General features: G+C 36.3%; 1 protein-coding gene across 3 annotated transcripts in view; it reads right to left on the bottom strand.

Moving 5' to 3' along the window:
* Window positions 1-15600, bottom strand: part of KIF3A (kinesin family member 3A) — a 46489-nt gene that overhangs the window by 25769 nt on the left and 5120 nt on the right. For all 3 annotated transcript variants that reach the window (XM_014856768.3, XM_070517409.1, XM_014856770.3), the window contains exons 3-5: window positions 5917-6061; window positions 5684-5768; window positions 19-124 (exon numbers count right to left, since the gene is read on the bottom strand). In XM_014856768.3, the coding sequence (XP_014712254.1) occupies window positions 19-124; window positions 5684-5768; window positions 5917-6061 (336 nt within the window). The remainder of the gene's footprint in view (window positions 1-18; window positions 125-5683; window positions 5769-5916; window positions 6062-15600) is intronic.

Here is a 15600-nt window from a genome sequence, read left to right as displayed (position 1 = left end):
ATCATGCACTACACTTACGATTTTTGTGGCCTAGTGTCATAATTCTATCCATGTCATCAGCATTATTTACCACGTAAGCTGATAAATCTTTGATATAAACTCCCACATCAGGTCTTTCTTTAACCTGAAAAAAACAAAGAGATAAGACTTTGTGCATATATGCACAATTCTTCCATAGTCATTTACTGAACAGCTACTAGGTGTTGCACACTCTGCTAGATAGTGAGCATACTGTGATGCACAAGGCAGACACAGTCTCTACACTTGTGGAGGTGACAGTCTACAGGGAGAACACGCAAATGAATAATTACACAAAAAGTTATTTTGTTTCAATCGTGATAATGCTATGAAGAAAAAAAATACAGAACGGAATGAAAATACAATACAGACGGACTTAAGTTAGTGAAGCAGGGACAGGATACGTGTCCCCAAGGTGCTGTCTAAGCTAAGATTTGAAGAAATAGGAGGCAGCCAGTCTGGGTTGGGGTAGGAGGAAAAAGTATGTGCAAAGATCCTGAAATGGGAAAAAATTAGGCACTTAGAAAAAATAAAAAAGAAACAAAAAAAGCCAGAGTGGCTGGAAAGAAGACGCTGGGGGAACAGGTGGAATGTCTGGCTATAGAGGCAGACAGACGTAACAGTAAGCACAGTTAATGGTCTTTATCTTCACAGCAATTTGAAACCCCTGGAGGATTTCAAACAGTTGAATGAAATAATGAGATCTACGGCATCCATGTAAAAATATTACCTTTCTGTGTGTAATTTTATGAGAACTTTTACCAAATTTGAAACATGTATTTAGGATAGATTTACCTAAAATACAGATGCTATTAGAAATACAAAATTCACTTTGGAAGGCCCTAGAAGTCACTTCCACAAGTCAAGAGAATAAAGTGAAACTGAGGCAGAGGCCTGTGGCTGCCAGTGAGGAGAGCCATTTCACAGGTAGTAAGACCTAGACAAAGACAACAAAGAAAAGTTTAAAAAACAATCTCAGAGACAAAAGTCACAACGGTGGACACTCCAAATTCCAGGTGTTGATTTTAGATCTAGTTGGGGCATTCTGGGTTTTTTGATCTCTTTTATAACAATTTATAAGATGTATTTATACATTAGGAAAAATTATCCTTTTTCTGTCATAGGATATAAACTAAGCCCTAATTTTTTAGTAGAAAAGGAGGGTGTTGGTCTGTATAAACCAGTGGGTTCCAAACTGTGCTCTGAGAAGCCCTAGAGGGTCCATGGTGGCACTGAGGGGCCACTGTGGGAGTGTGGGGGTCTCCAGGCCCAGACAAGTTCTAAAGAGAACTTCACTCTCATGTATGTCACACATCGCGCTTCCACATCGGTTTACTTTGATGAAAATGTTTAAATGCTTTAAACCTTTTAACAGGTTTGAAAAGTACTGGTCTATATCAACACTTCTCAGAAAATCTATGGTAAAGAACAATGCGTATATTTCTAATCTGGGATGTTGACATTTCTGAAAAATACCAAAATCATGCATTTTAATGCCATGGTGATGTCAAATTGCTTTAAAAGTTTTTAAGCATTTACTCTCACTTTCTGTAGTCATCTCATTGCAAACTGGAAACATTCTTCAAACTGGCATCAGTCTGCAAAGTCTCAGGTTGTTTCCAATCACAATATAATATTACTTCAAAATTCAATTAATAAGTATAGATAAACTGATTAGATATGAAAGATGAAGGAATCAAATATGATTCCAAATTTATAAAAGTGTAAAAACTTGGGTGGTAATACTATCAAAAAATTTTTATCATAAAAACGGAAATTTAATTTCTCTAACTGATACACAGTTTATAACACTACAACAATGGATCTCAAGGTGAGCAGTCACTCCCCTGCCCAGAACGTTTTAGAAATTTCTGGGGGAGTTTCTGGTTCACTTGAGGATGCTTTTAGCATCCACAGGCAGGGGCCAGAGATACTAAACATTCTGAAATGGGGGGAATCTCTCAATCAATGAAGAACTGTCCCACTCAGTTTTGAAAGTCTTACCAGATGTTCACATGGGTGAAAAAAAAATTTATAATTACCTGAGTCTAGACCCTAATTCTATTTTACATGTAAAAACAAAGTGGTTTTCCATGGTAATAATAATAATATAGGAATCCAGGAAAACTGAGGAAAGAACTACTTTATTTTGCTCAGAACTCTACCAAGAGCTAGTCACTATTTTAAAAGATCATGTTACTAACAATAACACCAATCAAGGTGTTTAGATCACCAATACAACATACCTGTAACAGTCTGCATTTGTAGCTATTGCAGTCATGATGATTACATATGCCTTTGACCACTTCATCACGTCATCAAGTACGGTCACATCTGAGCATTTATATATTGAAACACTAGCATTTACTTTTTAAGTACTTTTATTCTTCTTTATATTACAATTGGGTAGTATATTGATATTTTAAAAATTATGTATATAGATATATTTTTATCATCTATGAATTTCAGGAGAGTCAAAGAGACATTAAAAAATATATGTAATAAAAAAGGGGCATTGGGTTTAATACGGTTGAGAACCACTGACAAGATTATTTCTGAGAATAAATCTGATCTATAATTACTGGTACAAAAATGGAAATGCTTTTTCCAAATGATTTTTATTCTAATAATTTGTGCAATGAAACAATAAACTTTTAAAAGGTAAAAGTATAGAATTAACCAAGTATCCATCAAAACTAAAGATGAAAACCAGCAAAAAAGCAACATCTCTACATTTGCTATGCACACATTATCATTATAGAACAAGCCTTCATTAAGGTCCAACAAACAAATAATCCCTAAGCCTGAATATACTGCTCCAAAGCTGAGTTTACATAGTAAACTTACGAAGAAAAAAGCTAACATTTATTGAATACTCTATTATGTGCAAGCACTGATTTACATACTTTGTATTAACTTGTCAATGCTGGCAATAATCCCATGAAGTAGATATTATTATTATTTCCATTTTCATGTGGCAAAACTAAGGCTCATAGAGATTAAGTAACTTGCTCAAGAGATCAGAGCCAAAATTCAAGCTAAGATGGTAGGACCGTGGAAACCACCCTCATAACCCTAGGTGATACCGCCATTCACCTGCCACGTGACCTTGAGCAAGTCAGGAAACTCCTCTAGTTTCAGTTTTCACATCAACAAAACTGAACTGCTGGGAAGATTAAACGAAATAAAGTATGTACTACTATCACAAGAACTATTACAATTCAATAACAAAAAGATAACCCAATTAAAAACAGGCAAAGGATCTGAACAGATATTTCTCCAAAGAACATACACAAATGACCAAAAAGCATGTGAAAAGATGTTCAACATCATTAGCCATTAGGGAAAATGGAAATCAAGCTCACAATGAAACACCACTTTACACCCACTAAAATGGCTAAAATAAAAGACAATAAGTGTTGGTGAGGATGTGGAGAAACTGGAACCTTCATACACTACTCATGGGAATGTAAAATGGTAGAGCCACTACGGAAAACAGTCTGGCAGTTCCTCAAATGGTTAAAAATGGAGTTACCACACGAGACAACAATTGCACTCACAGATAGACAGCCAAGAGAATTGAAAAAATATATCCACACAAAAACTTGTACAAGAATGTTCATAACGGCATTATTCATAATACACAAAAAGTAGAAACAACCCAAATGTTTAACTGATGAAGTAATCAATAAAATGTGGTATATCCATACAATGGATTATCATTCAGCAAGAAATGAAGAACTGATACATGCAATATCATGGCTGAACCCCATGAAAAATTATGTTAAGTGAAAGAAGCTAGTCACAAAGGACCACACACTGTATTATTCCTTTATATAGTATATCCAAAATAGGCAAGTCTACAGAGACAGAAAGCAAATTACTGGTTGCCAGAAGGTGGGGAGAAGGGGGAATGGGGAGTGACTCCTAATGGCCATGGCGTTCCTTTTTAGGGTAATGAAAATGTTCTAGAATTAGACAGTGGTGATGGTTGCATAACTTTGTGAATATACTAAGCACCACTAAATTGTACACTTTAAAAGGGTGAATATTATGTTATGTGAATTATATCTCAATTTAATAAAATAATGAATGTGAATCCGCTACCTGTGTCAGTTAACAGCATAATGTACCAATTCACAACTTTTGTGATTATCTGACATTATGCATATAATATACTCTCACATTTCCCTTTTCTAAGATGCATGATAAAAATCTTTGGTGTCAATCTGTTACCCAAAAGTGTACAAACTAGAATTTCTCAGTCAGGAAGTTTGGTCTTTCCTTCAGGTGAAAGATTGATTGCAAACACTAATATTTTTGACTACATTCATGATTAGTCTTAATATCTATATTTTCAACACTTTAAAAATTTCTGACTTAAAATTAATTGTGGAGTACTCTTGGGCATTCATACCAGAGAATGAAAGCTTAAATTCACATAAAAGTCTGTGCGTAAATGTTCATAACTGCTTTATTCATAATAGCCAAAAACTATGAACAGCCTCGATGTCCTCAACAGATGAATAGTTACACAAACTGTGGTCCGTACACATACCGTGCAACACTACTCAGCAGTAAAAAGGGTGAACTATCAATACACTCAACGACTTGGACTGATCTCCAGGGAGCTGTGCCAAGTGAAAAAAGCCAATCCCCAAAAGTTACATATTGTATGGTTATATTCATATAACACTTCTGAAATGACAAAATTTCAGAATTGGAAAGCAGACTAGGGGTTGTCAGGGGTTAGGGATGGGACAGAGGAGAGTTCAGGAGAGAGGCAGATGTGGTTATAAAAGGGCAACATGAGGCATCCCGGTGATGGAGCGGTTTAGTATGTGGTAGTAGATACACCAATCTATATATGTGATAAAATAGTAGAACACAAAGGAATAGGAGAAAAACTGGGGGCACTTGAATAATATCTTTGGACTGTATCAACATCAATATCCTGGTTGTGATACTGTACAACAGCTTTGTAAAATGCTACTATTGGGGAAAACTGTGTAATGGGTAATCTCTATTATTTCTTACAACCACATGTGAATGTATACTTAATAAAGATTTTAATTAAAAAAAAACAAAGTTCAATGTATATAGTATGCTACTTTTAGAGTAAAAATAAAATTATATTTGCTTGTTCTTACATAAAGGAACACCGAAAGTGGTTATCTTAGGGTGGGGAGAAATGGGGCAGATAGGGTAGGAACAAGACTTTTCAATGCATAAATTTTTACAATATTTTTATGTTTGAACCATGTGATCATATTACATACTCAAAAAATAAGTAAAATATTAAAAGTACCTTTTGTACAAAAATGACCTTAATGTTAGTAAACATTCTCTTTTTTTATGCGTTTTTTTTTGGTGAGGAAGATTGGCCCTGAGCTAACATCTGCTGCCAATCTTCCTATTTTTTTTTTCCCCTCCCCAAAGTCCCAGTACATAGTTGTTATATCCTAGTTGTAAGTCATTCTAGTTTTTCTGTGTGCCATGCCACCACAGCATGGCTTAATGAGTGGTGTATAGGTCCCCACCCAGGATCCGAACTGGTGAACCCCGGGCCACTGAAGCAGAGCATGCGAACTCAACCACTCGGCCACGGGGCCAGCCCCTAGTAGTCTATTGCTTTGGAAAGCACACCAATTTCAATTATCCTTACCTCTAACCTCTGTGTCTGATCCTTGCCCAAAAGGTCACGAACTTCTTCGTTATATATTTCCAAATAAGACACCCGAACCAAAAATCTATGAATAAAACATCATTTTTAAAAACATAAAAAACAGTGAAATAGTTATAAGAACAGTTTTAAAATGTGTTTATAAAATTTGTACTTATATGCCTTTCTTATGCTTGAGCTTCTCAATATTAGAATATAAAAGAATTTTCTTTTACCTTGTATCACCCTCTGCTTTTGCAATATGACCAAATATGTGAGCAAATGAATTTGGAATGATTCCTCTAAGTTCAGGAACAGCTCGAACACCTTCCATGGTAAAAGTTTTGCCTGTTCCAGTTTGTCCATATGCAAATATAGTCCCTGAAAATGACAAAAAGAATCACTTTTCAGAGTCTAATGTTACAGAACAATAGCTCTTAAAATTAATTTCTTTGACACTGTGATGTGATTTCTTCCCTAGATTTGAAATGCATTCTGATAAATTTCACCTTTATTATCCACAATTACAATATATACTCTGTGCCACACGAGCAAAGCACTGTTAAAGCACTAGAGTCAATGAGATTTCCTAATTACTAACAAAAAGTACCCCAAACCCTAAATGCAAAATCTTACATTATAGGTAATTATAAGAAATTTCTTGTAATGTGTATATTAATTAATGTGGACGTCAAATTGGAGAAGGTACTATAACTACAACAAAAGAATACAGGTTCCAGAGTGGAAAGACCTCAGTACGAATCCACGTATCTGCCAATTTTTAGCCACATGACCTTAGACAAGTACCTATCCGACACTGTCTCCTCAATGGTAAAATGGAGATAAGAATAACTACCCTATATCGATAGTAAGAACCAAATGAAACAATTTACTTCAAGCAACCAACACGATGCCTGGTGTATATAGTACACATAAACGGTAGCATTTCTCTTCTTAATCTTAACATAAGTTCATTATTTAAAAAAAATTTTTTTAAGTAACAGCTGTAAGGAATGGGGGAGTTAAAACAAGGCGACAATACCATGATTACAGGTAATTACAGACACAACTTAAACTTTCTAAATATCTAAATTCATTCATTCAACAACTATTTACCACACAGCTGAGCCTGGCATTGGGCTAGGCAGGACACAGTGACAAACAAGACAAATACAATCCTTAATCTCATGGTGTGTAATCTCCGGGAGGAGATACTGGTTGAAGAATTACAAGCAGGATGAGAGTTAGGAATGAGAAACACAGAGTTCTAGAAGGGAGTAAGGGAAATAATCTAAGCAGGAGAACTGATGCAGGAGGAAAGGGGAGGAGTCAGGGAAGGCTTTCCAGAAGAGGTAAGGTTTAAGATACAAACTGATATATGAGTAAGAACTAATAGGAACAGAGTGAATAGCAAGAGACAAGAAAGAGAGTGGAGATTTTGAGGAAATAAAATGAGACCAGAATGGAAGAAACAGAAGGAAAGGAAGGTGGATGCAGATAGAGCTAAAGAAGCTGGCGCAGAGCCATGAAGATCATGTTAAGGCTTTTAGAGCTTCTCCTAAAAGCAAAGTGAAGCCACAGAATGATTTTTCAATCAGAGGAGTGACATCATGTTCACCATAGCTATACTGTGTACAAAGAATTGGAAGAAAGCAAGAGAAAATGTGAAGAAACCCGTTAGAGGGCTGGAATAGTTAGCCAGGTGAGAGATGATATTGACAAAAGAAGGGAATGAGAAAGGTGGAAGGATGTCAGAGATATTTAGCAGTTAGAATAGACAGGACTTAGGAAATAACTAGCTGTAAGGGGACCAGGGAAAAGGAAAAACTGAGGATGACTTCCAAATTTCTGGCTTGAACAAGGGGCTATACAGCTATGCTATGTATGGAGATGGTGAATACCACTAGGAGAAATAAGGGTTTAAAAGGGAAGATCATGAACTCAATCTGGAGCATGCTGAGTTTTAAGTGCCTAGGATACACCCAAATGGATGTGTCAAGCAAGCAGGGGGATGGATGAGATTCATCTGCCAACTGGATCCAGGGAGTGGATGAGACTTCCTCAGGAGACAGTGTAGAATAAGGATAGCCTAGGAAGTGACAGCATGAATGAAAAAGGTCTCTCAACTACTACCACTCTATTCAGTTAACTTCAAATGTTGTCATCATTTTCAGATTCTTATAAAAATAATCATAACAGAAGCCATTTTTTACACATGGGAATAAAAAAGTCTTAATTTTTCTAACTCACTAAATATTTCAAATTCTGCCATTAAGAATATAACTTATTGCATTCAAAGGAGCCGAAAATAACATGAACTCACAGACTGCATTTTAGAACAGACACAACAGCTATCGGTTACTGATCAAATGCAATGCACTAGGCTATGTCCTCTATATGCATCCTTATTTAATTCTCACCCTAATCCTAAGAGCTAGGCACTATTTATATTCCCACAGTTTACTTGAGGGAAACAAAGGCTTAGAAAGGCTGAGGTACTTGCTCAATGTCATAGTAAGAGGTAGAAACAAGATCTGAACACAGTCCATTTGGCTCCAGAGTCCACAATTTTTACCAGTATGTAATGGCCACCAAAAATTTTTAACTCAAAATTAATTCTTAATGCAATTTCTATGAATGCATTAAACATATGAAGATAACTAATTTAAAAAGGATATTAATCTAATTATCTTAGAGCTGAAAAAGAAAGAGCAGGACTCCCCCAAAATAAAAGAATCTCATTTCATTTTCAGAGTGAGACTCCAAATTTCTCGTTTTTAAATGTCAAACAACAAATCTAACGCTATCGTTCCCTTCGATATAAACTTTTCGTAAAACTTTACTTTTTAAAAACTAAAAATGACCTGAAATTTTACCCAGTCTCATTTCCTGACTATATATTAAAAATGGCAGAAGGTCCACAAAAAAAACCTACACACGGATGTTTATGGCACATTTATTCATAATTGCCAAAACCTGGAAGCAACCAAGATGTCCTTCAGCAGGTGAATAAATAAACTGTGGTACATCAGGAAATGGAATCTTATTCAGCACTAAAAAGATATGAGCTATCAAGCCTTAAAAGACATGGGGAAAACTTAAGCGCATATTACTAAGTGAAAGAAGCTAATCTGAAAAGGCTACATACTGTGTAATTCCAACTATATGATATTCTGGAAAAGGCAACACTACGGAGACAGTAAAAAGATCAGTGGTTGCCGGGGTTTAGGTGGGTGGGAGGGATGAAGAGGCAGAGCACAGAGTGAAGCTCTTCTGCACGATACAATGGTGGACACGTCACTATATATTTGCCAAAACCCACAGACTGTACCTCACCAAGAGCAAAACCTAATGTAAACTACAGACTTTGGTTGATAATGATGTGCCAACATAGGGTCATCAATTGCAACAAACGTACCACTGTGGTGTAGGCTGTCCACGGGCGGGGGGTGGCCTGTGCATGTTTAGAGACAAGGGATACATGGAAACTCTCTGTACTTTGCTCAGTTTTGCTGTGAACCTAAAACTGCTCTAAAAAATCAAGTTCAGTAATTAAAAAACACTTTTTCAAATGGCAGAAGGATTATGTACTTGTTATTGAGAATCCAAAGTTATAGCTAAACCACATTTGACTACTGCAGAGTGAACTGCTTTATATGTTATAGCATTCCTAATTTTTGTCCTTTTTCAAAATGTTTTTCTATTTGTTACTATCAACAATTTTCAGTCAGCGTAATACACTGGAAAATAGGTGAAAAGTCCCTTGACATTCACCTACCACTCTGTATAACATTTATTTTTTTAAAATACATAATTCTGTTAATTCAAAATTAAATTAGTGACACTTCTGTTTCCAACAAAGATGGAGTAAAAAGGACCAGATTTACCCTCCTGGTTGAAACAAAAAGCAGTCAAAATATATGGAACAACAGTTTTTAAGACAATGGACATCTGTCAACAAAGGGCTGTGATTCCTGAAAGATGGGAAGCAGGTGAGGTGGGCCCTGTGATTGCCCAGCTTCCTGTCTTAAGAGACAATACAAGCTGTGGAGCAGGAGGAGGAACCCAAATGGTGGTCAGCAGACTCCCTGAGTTGAGAAGGAGCCAAGAGTCCAGAGAGACTAACGTAGCTAGAATTTGCAGGACATAGTACCAGAGAGAAGAAAGCTGCACAGAAAGAGCTCCAGAGATCTGCAGAGGGGCCTCCTCAAGTATTCAGCTGAGGATCAATCAGCATAAGAGTGTGAGGAAACCATCTAAATACAGGAGGAAAATCATCTGAAAGGGCTGGAACAAAGAGCCCCCAGCTCTCACACAGGCCAGGAACAGTATCTGTTGCCACCAGCCAGAATGGAAAACCTCATGATTCACAGGACATTAGGTACAGTATACAAAAGGGTTCTGCATCAGTAGTGGGAAATAATAACCTTAGACTGAGCACTGCTCTAGTCCTAACTAAAAAATCTTAAAATATCTGAAAGAATCAAACTGTTTTCAAGTAACTGCATCCCAGAACAAAGCTCACGAATATTTATAGGAATTTAAAAATATCCAAGACCCAGGGTAAAACTCACAATGTCTGGCATCCAACCAAAAATTGCCAAGCTTGCAAAAAAGCAGAAAGATATGACTCATGATGAAGAAATCAATCAATCAAAACCAACTCAGAACTGACACAAATGTTAGAATTATCAGACAAGGACATTACAACAATTATAAGAACTATTTTATATATCAAAAAGTTAAGTGGAGGGGCTGGCCCCATGGCCGAGTGGTTAAGTTCGCTCCGCAGCAGGCGGCCCAGTGTTTCGTTGGTTCGAATCCTGGGCACGGACATGGCACTGCTCATCAAACCACGGTGAGGCAGCGTCCCACATGCCACAACTAGAAGGACCCACAACAAAGAATATATAACTATGTACTGGGGGGCTTTGGGGAGAAAAAGGAAAAAAATAAAATCTTAAAAAAAAAAGAAAAGTTAAGTGGAAAATTTGGATAGAAGTTTGGAAGAACTTCAACAGAAGATATAACAAAGGTCCAAATTACACTTCTAGAGATGAAACCTACAATATGTGAGATGAAAAATACAACAGACTGGGTTAATGGTAGACTAGACATTGCAGAAGAAAAAAAGCAGTAAACTTGAAAACATACCAACAGAAACAAAAATGAAACACAGAGAAAAAATTTTAAAATAAAAAACAGCTCCAATGAGCTGCAGGACAATTTCAAGCAGCCTAATACATACGTCATTGTAGTCCTCCAAAAACTTGAGAGCGGGGACAGAAAATGTATTTGAAGAAATAATGGCTGAAAATTTTCCAAACTTGATAAAAACTAGAAACCTATAGATCCAAGAAGCTTAATGAATCATAAGCACAGAAACATGAAGACAAATACACTAAGGCACACACAATCAAATTGCTCAAAACCAGTGATACAGAAGAAAGTCTTAAAAGCAACCAGAGAAAGAAACACATGTTACATAAAGAACCAAGATAAGATTGAAAGCAGATTTCTGTCAGGAAAAAAATGCAAATGAGAAGATAGGAAAGCAATATCTTTAATATATTAAAAGAAGAAACTCTCAACCTGGAATCCTATACTCAGTGAAAATGTCTCTCAAAAACAAAGGTAAAATAAATACTTTTTTTAGACTACAAAAGCTAAAAATATTTATCACCAGCAGACTCGTGCTTTAAGAAATGTTAAAGGAAGTTTTTCATTGCAGAAGGAAAATGATACTAGATGGAAGTATGGATCTACATAAGGAACAAAGAGTATCAGAAATGGTAACTACATAAGTAAATAAATACATAAGATTTTTTCTTATTATTTAAATCTCTTTAAAAGATAACTGATAGTTTAAACAAAAATAGTAACAATGTGGTTTGGAATTTATAACATATAGAAGCAAAATGTAGAGAAGTAAAACAGCACAAAACTTAGGAGAAATGGAAGGATGGTAAAATGTTTATATTATACATAAAGTGGCATATCACTTGACGGTAAACTGATATACTAAAGGTTTATACTATAAACCTTAGAGCAACCAATAAAATAAAATAAAGATGTATTTCTGTAAGCCAACAGAGAAGATAAAATGAAATAATTAAAATACTTGATTAATACAAAAGAAGGCATAAAAGGAGGAAAAGAGGAACAAAGAACAAATGAGACACAGAAAACAAACAATAAAATGCTATTACACCTAACCACACAATCATATTAAATGTAAATGGTCTCAAAACCCCAATTAAGAAGCACAGATAGCAAGACTGGATTAAAAAAACAGGACAAACTCTATACTGCTGTCCAGAAAAGAGCTAACACAGCCAACCTGAGACTTCTATCCTTTGAAAGGCCTACTTTTAAGGATGGCCTTTGGCTGGCATCTGGGAATTGGAAATTAGGGAGGGCTCCCACCAATCTCTAACTGATAAGAGTGGCTCACGATGCCTAAACTGTTCATATGAACAAAGTGATTTATGCTAAACACCTACTTTCCTTCTTCTGAGAGTCTGGGATCTTGGCACGGGCGAGGCCAAGGGTGCCTACAGGAGCAGGCTCCAACAGAAACCTTGGGCACTGAGTCTCTACAGAGCTTCCCTGACGGACAACATTTCACACATACTGTCACACTCACTGCTAGGAAAATTAAGCGCATCCTGTGTGCCCACTAGAAGAGGACTCTTGGAAGTCTGTCACCTGGTTTCCTTCAGACTTTACCCCACGTATCTTTTCCCTTTGCTGAATTTTTTTCTTTTTTGGTATCTTTTTTGCTCTAATAAACCAAATCCATATGCTGAGTCCTGTGAGTCCTCCCAGCAATCACTGAACCCGGAGTGATCTCAGTGACCTCCAGCACACCTACCAGAAACGCACTTTCAATGTAAAAACACCAACAGATTAACAGCAAAAGCATGGAAAAAGATATACCATGTTAAGACTAATCAAAAGAAAGCCAGAATGTCTACATTAACATCAAAGTAAGTTTTCGAACAAAGAACATCACCAAGAATAAAGAGGGGAATTTCATAATGAAAAAGAGGTTAATTCATCAGGAGGACACAAAACTCCTAAGCATTTATGCACCTACTCACAGGGTTTCCAAATACATGAAGCAAAAACTGATAGAAATAAAAGGAATAGGCAAATACAGAAATATAGCCAGAGAATTCAACTGCCCTCTCTCAATAACTGACAGACCAAGTAGACAACGATGAAGTACACAGAAGATTTGAACAACACTATCAAACAAATATAAATTAATGGACATTTACAGAACACATCATCCAACAACAGCAAAATACACATCCTTTTCAAGTACACACAAACAGTTAATAATAATAAACCACATTCTGGGCCATAAAATAAGTCTCAATAAACTTTAAAAGACTCAAGTTATACAAAGTATGTTCTCTGACTAAAATGGAATTAAACTAAAAATCAGTAACAGAAAGATCTCTGGAAAATCTCAAGATATTTGGAAACTAACACATTTCTAAATAATGCAGGGATCAAAAAACAAATCAACAGGGAAAGTAGAAAGTATTTTGCACTTCATGAGAATGCAAACACAGCATGTCCAAACTTGTAGGATGCCACTGAAGCAGCACTTAGGGGGTAGTGTATAGCACTAACCTTCTGTGTTAGAAAGAACAAAGGTCTAAGAACAACGAGTTCAGCTCCCACTTTAAGAAAGTAGAGAAAGAAGAACAAAGTAAGCAGAAGAAAAGAAAAAATAAAATTCAAAGCAGAAATCGATGAAGTAGAAAATATAAAAGTAATAAAGGAAAATTAATAAAACTAAAAGCTGGTTCTTTGAGAAGATCAATAAAATTGATAAATCTCTGGTCAGAGAAAAATCAGGAGAAAAAGAGAAGACACAAATTACCAACATCAGGAATGAGAAAGGTTATACCACTACATTCGAACATAAGCATAACAGGAGATTGACATAAACAACTTTTTGCCAATAAATTCAACAACCTAGATGAAATAGACAAATTTCACAAAAGACAGACTACCAAAGCTCACTAAAGAAAAAACAGATAAATAGCCCTGTACCAAATAAATTGAATCTGTAGTTAAAAACCTTCTCACAGAAAAAAACTCCAGGCCCAGTTGGCTTCACCAGTAAATTCTACCATACATTTAGGGAAGATATGATACTAGTTCTAGACAAGTTTTTCCAGAGAATTAAAGAGGAGAAAATACTTCTGAATTCATTCTAAGAAACTAGCATTATCCTGATACCAAAACCAGAGGAAGACACTACAAGAAAACTACCTACTTGTATCCCTCATGAACATAGATGCAAAAAATTTAAAATTTTAGCAAATCAAATCTAACAATACACAAAAGGATAATACACCATGACAAAGTGGGATGGCTGATTTCCCATTTAAAAATCAATCCACATAACTGACCATATTAACAAACTTAAAAAAAAGAAAAATGAAAAGATTTCTATAGGTGCAAAAAAAATTGCATTTAACAGAATCCAATACACATACCTGAAAAAAACTCTCAGCAAACTAAGAACAGAGGGGAACTTCCTCAATCAGATAAAGGATATCTATGAAAAATCTATAGATAACACCATACTTACTGGTAAAAGGAATGCTTTCCCCCTAAGAACAGGAACAAGACAAAAACGTCCACTCTCATGATTTCTATTCAATATTGTACTGGAGGTTCTGGCCAGTGCAATTCAGGTAACAAAAAGATTAGAAAGAAAAAAGTACTATCTTTATTTGCAGACAACATGCTCTTGAATGTAAAAAATCCTAGGTAACTTTACTGAAAAAAAAAAGGGGGTGGGGGGTGGGAGTGGCCAGCCCGGTGGCATAGGGGTTAAGTTTGTGTGTTCTGCTTCGATGGCCCGGGATTCATAGGTTCAGATCCTGGGCGCAGACCTAGCACTGCTCGTCAAACCACACTGTGGCACCATTCCAAATAAAACAGAGGAAGATTGGCACAGATGTTAGCTCAGCAACAATCTTTCTCAAGCAAAAAGAGGAAGACTGGCAGCAGATGTTAGCTCAGGACCAATATTCCTCACAAAGAGGAGGCCAGCCCTGTGGCCTAGTGGTTAAGTTTGGCACACTTCACTTCAGTGGCCCAGGTTCACGGGTTCAGAACCCAGGCACAGACTTACACCATTCATCAGCCATGCTGTGGCAGCGACCCACATACAACATAGAGGAAGACTGGCAACACATGTTAGTTCAAGGTGAATCTTCCTCAGGGGCAAAAAAAAAAAAAAGGCATCCTAGAAATAATAAGCAAGTTTACCAAGGTTGCAGGATACAAGGTCAACATATGAAATCAATTGCAAAACAAAAGAGACACTACTACACACTCACTAGGATGGCTACAATCAAAAAGACAATAACAAGTTTTGGCAAAGATGCAGAAAAATTGGAAACCTCATACATTGCTGGTGGCAAAACAGTCTGGCAGTTAACCTTTTGACCCAGCAACTCCACTCCTAGGTACAGACTTAAGAGAACTGAAAACATATATTCACACAAAAACCTGTGCAAGAAGGTTCATAGCAGCATTTTCATAATAGCCAAAAAATGGTAATAACCAAATGTTCATCAACTGATGAATGGACAAACAAAATATTGCATACCCATACAATAGAATATTATTTGGCAATAAAAAAGAATAACGTACTGCTACATGTTACAACATGGATGAATACTGAAAACATTATGCTAAGAAAAAAAGCCAGACACAAAAGACTATGTAGTGTATTTTATATGAAATGACCAGAACAGGCAAGTTCATACACACAGAAAGTAAATAAGTGGTTGCCAGGGTAGGAGGGAACAGAATTGGGAGTAATTGACAACCGATATAGAGTTTCTTTTTGGGGTGATGGAAATGTTCTGGAAACAGATAATGGT

The sequence above is a fragment of the Equus asinus genome, chromosome 9 (assembly GCF_041296235.1).
Source record: "Equus asinus isolate D_3611 breed Donkey chromosome 9, EquAss-T2T_v2, whole genome shotgun sequence".
Taxonomy (NCBI): Eukaryota; Metazoa; Chordata; class Mammalia; order Perissodactyla; family Equidae; genus Equus; species Equus asinus.
This window is presented reverse-complemented; position numbering and strand designations above follow the sequence as displayed.